Source organism: Sinocyclocheilus rhinocerous, unplaced genomic scaffold (assembly GCF_001515625.1).
Source record: "Sinocyclocheilus rhinocerous isolate Xijiao unplaced genomic scaffold, SAMN03320098_v1.1 scaffold57, whole genome shotgun sequence".
NCBI lineage: Eukaryota > Metazoa > Chordata > Actinopteri > Cypriniformes > Cyprinidae > Sinocyclocheilus > Sinocyclocheilus rhinocerous.
The window spans coordinates 934,165-942,241 of NW_015652130.1; the positions used below are offsets into that span (position 1 = coordinate 934,165).

Sequence of the window (8,077 nt, forward strand, 5' to 3'; positions counted from 1 at the left end):
GCTAATATAATGAGCATTAGAATGAAGTTTCTTTATTAACTATTTATAATAATAATAATAATAATTAATAATAATTTATGCATTTAGCTGACGCTTTTTATCCAAAGCGACTTACAGTGCATTCAGGCTATACATTTTTTACCAGTATGTGTATTCCCTGGGAATTGAACCCACAACCTTTTGCGCTGCTAACGCAATGCTCTACACTAGTCACTAGTCTCAGGAACATAAACAACTATTTAAGGACATGATGATATTTACTATTTTTACATACCAGAGGCTTTTAAATGAATTGTGAATCTAAAATATGCGTGTTAGAGAATGTACAAATGGTTAACATTGTTTGTGTCATATCAGTCAGAAAAGCAGTTCTGGACTTTTTTTATATATTTTTTTAAGCTAACTTAGTTGTTTTTAAAGTTAAGTTAAACATACAATGTCATAACATTTTGATCTGAACAAAAGAATTACAGCTGCTTAGTGTTGTCACGGTACCAAAATTTCAGTATTCGGTACCAATACCAGTGAACGATTTTTGAGAATCGATACAGTATCGTCAAACAAAATATCGCGATACTCATGTGTATCGATATTTTCGTACACCCCTAATCAATAAACTTTTTTTAAAGGGGTGGTTGATTGCGATTTCACTTTTTTAACGTTAGTTAGTGTGTAATATTCATATATAAATCGTGATTCTGTCTTCTAACGATTCTAATGGATTCACAAGTTTTAAAATCAATGTTCTAAAGCAGCAGTTCTCAATCCTGTTCCTCGTGTCGCCCTGCACACACTCTGCATCTCTCTCTCTCTCATTCAGATCACCAGCTCAGCTCAAACAATGAACTGTTCCATTTATACACTTATTTTCACATAGCTATGAGAAGCGTTATACATGGACATGCGTGCAGTTGTTAGATGTGCACTAGAGGCGGTTTAGCCAATCACAACACACTGGACTAGCTAACCAATCAGAGCCCATCGCGTATTTCTGAGGAAGGGGCTTCATAAAAGCAGGAAATGATCAGCGCGTTTATAGGAGAAGGGACAGAGCGGTGTGGAATAAAGGTAAATTATGTGAAAAATAATGCGTTTTTAAAAAAACGAAGCATTAACACATGTTAGACTGCACCCCATAAACACAATCACAAAAAAAAGTCAACCACCCCTTTAATAATTGAATAATCTAATATGGATCGCTTCAGAACCGCAAAGGAATTGCAATGCATCTGTGAATCGATTTTCCCCACCTCAATCTCTGAGTGCGCTAAAATATAGAAAGTTGAAGAAAACTGGACAAACACGGAGGAGAAAATGAGAGGGAAATTTTTAAAGGGTAAAACTTTACAATAAGGTTCAGTTCATTAAGTTAATGCATTAGGTTTCATGAACTAACAATAAACAAAACTTTCACAGAATTTAATAGTTTAATAGTCGGTTAATGTTAATTTCTACATATGCTAATACATTAACATATCAAGTTGTATAAATTAACATTAATGTGTTATTAACTAACATGAATTAATGATGACCAAAAGTATAAATTACCATTACCCTACGTTAATAAATGTTGTAAAAAATAAATTATTCAAATTTGCTAATGTTAACAGACTAAACATTCTTGTCGTGTGAGCTTTAAAGGACTCAAATTGACATTCAAAATCAGACTCACTTCATAGAATGTGGTAAAATGTTTCTTGTGGTTTTGCATTTGATCAGCCCATCTATTTTGAATAAAGAAGGGAAAAAAATACTTGGACACTTGTGTAAAGGAGGAAAAACTTTGGCTGGGACCTGGCAAGGAGCTTCAGAGGAAGTAAAAGTACACCAGCGTTGAAGATCAAGGTAAGGCAAAGGCCAAATGGCACTCCCCCCTGATCCGGCACATCAATCAACTTAAGAATCCCCTAATGGATTCTTCCCTCTAACCTGTGGGTGACTGATATGCATCTTGGAACACAGAAACCACAGAATCTGATGCTGAAACAAGGTGTCACATTCTTCACTTATGTTATCAGGATTTCAATGTAATATTAAAACATGATCTGCAAGGAATGCTGCATAAGGACATTTGATTTTGATGGGCTCAGAGGAAAGAAGATTGTTTTAGGCTTTCCTTTAGGCTTGAGAGTGTTTTTTAGTTCAGATTAGCTAAAATCCAAAAAGTGCAACATCACAAATAACGTACAGACCAAACAACTACTTACATATCATGCAACAAGCCCACAGTGATGCAGTACAAATTTCTGCCGGGTTGACAGTAGCATGACCATAGATAACCTCTACTGCCATGGAAACACAAAGTGAATGAGTCTATGAAGTGTGCAGCTGCTGTGTGGGAAAAACTGTGAGAGACATGCCCTCCAGCAAAGATGTCATCCAACTCATACAATCCTGCAAGATGCGAATACACAAGCATGAAAGCCATACATATAATTCATTCAACACTTCATTAGCACACTGTCGAGTGTCAAATTGCCCAGTACACAAGTGGACATCCAAACCTTTATGAGGTCCGATAGTGAGTCAGTTGGGCAAAAGAGACTCGGTTATGCTAAATTAACATTTTTCCCTAAAATTTGCCTTTAATTATCATTTCAAAAGTCCACGGCAGCCAAGTTCACACCGCATGAATAAAAATAAAAATAAAAAAACAAATAATCGATCAGCCCGAATCCAAAGTGCTCAGGAATCAGATTAAGCTCCGCAACAATCCTGGCGCTTTAAACAGACCTTCTTTACATGACAAAAAAACATGCACCGCTAATCTACAAGCATCCTTGCACAGGGGGTCTCTACATTCTTTGAACTCCAAAGACCAACAAAGATAAAATAATTGGTGAGTGGAATGCGTTATCACACCACAAAGACCCATTCATTGAGGGGAAACCGAGATAAAAGGTGCTGAGATGGGAGCATAAACTGCTGCACACTTGTAAGAGAGCGCATCGTTTCTCTGCGAGCACCCCGCGCTCCCTCCCGTGCACCACTGGAATACATCAAACGTGGACAAGATGGCTAATTAGTCCTCATTACAAAGGGAGCCAGGCTTCTTACATCAGCAAACAATCGCATCCATCAAAGCTTGACAGCACAGATCAAACAGAGACAGAGCGGCTCTCATAAGCAATACCGTGTGATTTCTATTTAGCAGACTGATAGGAGCTGGGCTTCTGCCAGCTAGAGTGAGACGAGGGGTTTCCGAAATGCATGGCATCATTTCCTGTCATTACCACGAATGTAATGCGCCTGCTTTCTGCAAACAGATCCATGAGCTGTGCTCGGTTTCGAAAGGGAATTAACAAACTAATCGTTATTGACAAATATGCCGTTTTGGAGTGTCTGACTTCTCCCAACACCTCTTCTTTCCCCCAAATGTCAGGAAAGCACTGGGTGTAAAAGAGCAGATGAAAAGGTTAGAGCACGGGGATTACTGCGTGCGGCCGCATATTACTCATAGCTGTAGACACCACATCAGTCAGCTGATGAGAAGTGTTGGCGGGTTCACACATCATAAACACAGCGCAGCACAGACAGACGTAGAACATACGTAACTGAGGGTAGACAGCTACATTCGCTTACAGGAATATGACCGTGATGGCATTTCAGGCAAACCGAACACATTCATTTGTTGATTTAATCAACAGTTCTCAATCCTGGTTTTGGAGTACCCCAGCACTGCACATTTTGGATGTCTCCCCTATTTACCGTACTTAAAATATTATCAACATACTTCCCCCTGCGATACAGCATGCAAAACGCAGTCACTCATAAAAAAGGGGGTTTTCACAGCAATACCATTAAAGAATCGATTTAGGGTTCCCAAAAACCTTTCAGTGAACAGTGATGTGAAGAATGTAAAGAACATTGTAAAAATCAAAAGAACTTGCAATGGAAAGCCTCTATGGATGTTAAAGTTTCTTTATGAAATACTGAAATGTCCAGCCAGAAGGCACTTTGATGAAGAGCAAAAAAACAAACAAATAAATAAATGGCAGAGAACTGTAAGCCAGGTAGCGTTAAAGTGCTGTAGATATCTATAAAGTTGTTCCACATGGTTAAATCGTTTAACAGTAGTAATTTTTTGTGGGATATCATAGGTAGCGCAAGGATGCATCTATGCTGCTTTCAAAAACCAACCAGACATCCTGAACTAAGGGTCAAATAAGGGTGACCTCCAAAACGCAGTCTTCCAGGACAAAGAATGAGAACCACTTGATTAAATGACCTTCGTGAGCACACTTAGACCTGTTAGTGACAGCTTCCAACCGAACTACACAGACACAGCAATGCAATCATCTAATTAGACAAACCAGAAAGACAACATTAAGGTCTGATTCTTTGCTTTTAGCTATACTGCTATTACAAATGGGCAGCATGTTACTCCAATTCTTAAATCAAGCAGAAACTGTTTCACTTACAGACCTGTTACAACATAAGCGTCACATCCTGAAGACAGAACAAGAATTTCTGACACCTGATTGACCTTTAAACCGTTTCAACCACATTAAAAAGACAAGAAAAACCCAAGAAATGTTGTTTCCTGTTCTGGATCTGAACAGTAAACGTCTCTATAATAGCTTGACAGCATATAAACACACCCAGACATTAAACACCTTTGATCAAACCCAACAAATGCCAGCCACAACGTTCAATGGCAAATCTGACTGGAGCCACACATGCAAACACTGCAGCAAGCATGCATGATCACGGAGCTGCATTCAAAGCATTTGCACTCAAATGCAAAGCAATAAATTGTGTTCGAGCTAATGCAAGACAAAGAAAGTTTGCCTGCCACTGCAATGACTGCACAGGCTGGCTGCCAAACTCAATCTAGTGCCAGTCATCAGACTTAATAAATTACATTTAACTTGCATGAGAGGACTGGCGTTTCTATGAATCTTAAAGAGCAAATCAACAAGTAAAGCATCGAAATCAGCTGCATTAGTGGTGAGATCAGGATCGCAATGCTGCAGAATCCAGCGTAAATGCCCATACCTGGTAGACGTGCCCTTCCGTACATCACAGATGCTGCATTTGAAGGCTTCGGCACTGTTTCTGAAAGTGCACACGCTACAGTCCCAAAATCCGTCGTCCGCTGTCGGTTTGGCTTGTCTTTTTGGCCTTAAATAACAAAAAGAAGCCCAAATTATTAAGGTCAACTTCCACGTTCGCCCCCTAACATCCTACACCTTGACTTACACCGTCTCGAATGTGTTTAACGTAACCGAATTGGCACAGAAAAGTGACAGAAAATACGAGCCATGACGTGCGAGGACGGTTTATTAGAACTGGAAAATACTGGAAATACACGCTAACCAGCTAACTAGCCACGGTTATTCTCCGTAGCTCCTAGTCACCGGGCTTAACGGAGATATCATACACTTAAAGGGTCTAGATTGGTGTCCGCTGGCACGGCTGCTAGCGTTAGCTGGCGAGCTAAAGATATCGCGTCGGTGAACGACGTGAAATTGAATGTCAAAAACCGTCCATTTAACGGCGAACTTCGATTAAAAACCGCGTCCGAAGAGGCCAGGCGTATCCCGTAGGAAGAAAATCTCTTTGTCTGAGAAGCACCGAGTCATGTGTGGAGTCCTCTGTGAAGAAGAGAAAGCCGCCATAGCTGCGCTTATTTCTGAGAGAAATGAGAAACACTCCTCGAGAAAAGCATCGGGATATCCACCGAGCGAAAAACACACAGCCGCGCGGACACCAAAATCGCTTCGGAAACTACCGACTGTTGACGCTTTCTTACCTGGTCGGGCTCTTTTTGTCGCCCATGGTGGAAAAACAGACTCTCAAAAGAACGAAAAGGGTTCAGTAATTAACAATAATTGTGTTTGAAGGTCCGTGTGAGCGTGTATGTGTGCGTCTGGTGGATCCACACAGAGAGAAGCGCTTGCAAGCAGACTCGCCTTCCCCTGACTGACTGACTGACTGACTCTAGGCAGGGCGAAGAGACTGCGGACCCCGTGACTGCGCCGCCCAATCACCGCTGTCGTCGGTTTAAAAGTCTCGCCAGAAATAATCGGCACGGATAGAGTAATAGTAGGCTACTACACTACTCTCCGATTGCCAAACGTAATTAGACTGTGTGCCTGTCAAGGTGAGAGAAAGCAGTAGTGAAAGACTGACTCGATGACTGAATGACTCTGCTATATATCAACAGCAGCACCGGGGAGTGTGCGTTGGATTGGGCTGTGTGTGAGAAAAGTTCAACATGGGACACCTCAATACTGAAATGACTGAAGGCATTTACTTTGTCTTATGGTTTACCATCTCAAACCATATAATCATTTAACCATATCAAAAGCCAAAAAAATGGAAATGCAGGGATCAAATGATCACCTAACTACAGTTTTAAGTCCGTCTTGAAGCATCTCAGTGCAACAAATTTGGTAGCACAGATTTTAGTTTTATTTTTGAGGTTTTAAGTGTCTTACAACTGGTATGAAGAAACTTTTAAATTATTTTATTTCTGCTTTTTCTTTATAAAATAACAAAATTATTAGAATTAAATTAATATTTAATATATTATTATGAAAAGTTGTTTTTGGTAGGCTATCTAAATGAATAGTATTTTCATATTTGGCTCATTGGTAAAGTCACGAGTTAATGGAAATGACAACAGTCCCCTCCCCCTGTAATCGTGAGGTAGGCCTATAGTGCAACTAATTATCGAAAAAATTGGTCGTCACCAATTTGACATTTTGATTAAAAATGCTGACCTCAAAAAATGTACAAATTAAACATATGTATGGATCAGTCATTCATTTAGAAAATTTAGATTTAGAAAAATTATTTTTCGTTTAGTGCGACTTTGAGCTTAAAATGCTGCACTTGTTAATGACTGAGAGCCAATGGAGTTTTGTTGTCACTGACATCAGCATATTGACATTTTGTAAGTCATGGCTTTTTATCTGCTTTGACAAGCATGACCAGAAACTAAATTGTGCCAAAATAAACTGTGGCCTTATGGAGGATACAAGACGTCCTGAGTATAAACACAATTTACCTCACCTGTTTCTCTTGGTGTGAAACACACACACCACCATCGCCACACAGCAAAAGAGATCATGAAGGGAACACACACACATAACGAGCAACAGATGATGATATGAGTGTTTTTAGTGTTTTCCTTATGGACTTCATGATTTCAATTTCTCAAGTGTCCAGTCCTCATCTGCGGCTTCCATTTATTTTGGATTGCACAGTGAAAACAAAACCTCGAAGAGGCCCCTCATGGCAGACACAAGGGCCCCTGTGTGGGGGGGATATGAAATGTGAATCATTAGCTGCTCTCCGGGGTTCCAGCCCCTCTGTGCCCCCTTTTCTCTCCATGCGCTGCTGGGTCTCTGTTGCAACTTCATGACAGACTCGTAAGTTTATTACAGGCTGATGTTGATTGGATGTTTGATCTGAAACTCTCTGCAGATGGTTTCTTACAAAATCCAGGACTGCTAAGAATACAAACATCTAAGGTTCGGAAAAGCCAAGAACTTCAAAGGCCAATGAAGTATGAACATAAAAATTATACAAGAATCACAAAATTGTAAATACAAAATACAACACAGATGCTGTCAAAGTGTTTTTAGTCACATCAGACGAATATGAAATATTACACAGCACTGATTACCTGAGCTTACAAATCAAGTTCACGCTCTGTCTTCAAACACTGATTCACAACTGAATGCAAAGAACTTGGAGAAAAGTTGTAAGAACCTGTCAGATCCTTAATTTAGATGAGCAAGCCTGTGATGTCTTAAAATTAGAACAGTACATTTGGCTATCACCTTTGTGGTAACAGATTGGTGTCACAGATTTGAGCTCTTATACGTGCTGTCTCACGAATGATGAGATGTGATGTGGGAGTAAAGATGACTCAGATGAACACACCAATCAGAACTGAGAATCTAGCAAACAGATGAAATCGACAGAAACTGAGAACATGGTTTCTTTCTGTTCTCAGTGTGGCCGGTCAACCTTTTATTTGATGATGCATTTGAAAAGCCCACAGTGTTTGGATACACGAGTTTTAACAAAGAGGAAGTTTTAACAAAGAAAGAAAAGTGAGAAC

General features: G+C 39.8%; 1 protein-coding gene across 1 annotated transcript in view; it reads right to left on the reverse strand.

Moving 5' to 3' along the window:
• The window catches only part of LOC107713516 (RING1 and YY1-binding protein B), a 24,707-nt gene extending 18,744 nt beyond the window's left edge, over positions 1-5,963 (reverse strand). Inside the window, exons 1-2 of the mRNA XM_016519040.1 lie at positions 5,756-5,963; positions 4,999-5,124 (exon numbers count right to left, since the gene is read on the reverse strand). Of these exons, the coding sequence (XP_016374526.1) occupies positions 4,999-5,124; positions 5,756-5,781 (152 nt within the window). The 5' untranslated portion in view covers positions 5,782-5,963. The remainder of the gene's footprint in view (positions 1-4,998; positions 5,125-5,755) is intronic.
• Between the last annotated feature and the right edge of the window lie 2,114 nt (positions 5,964-8,077).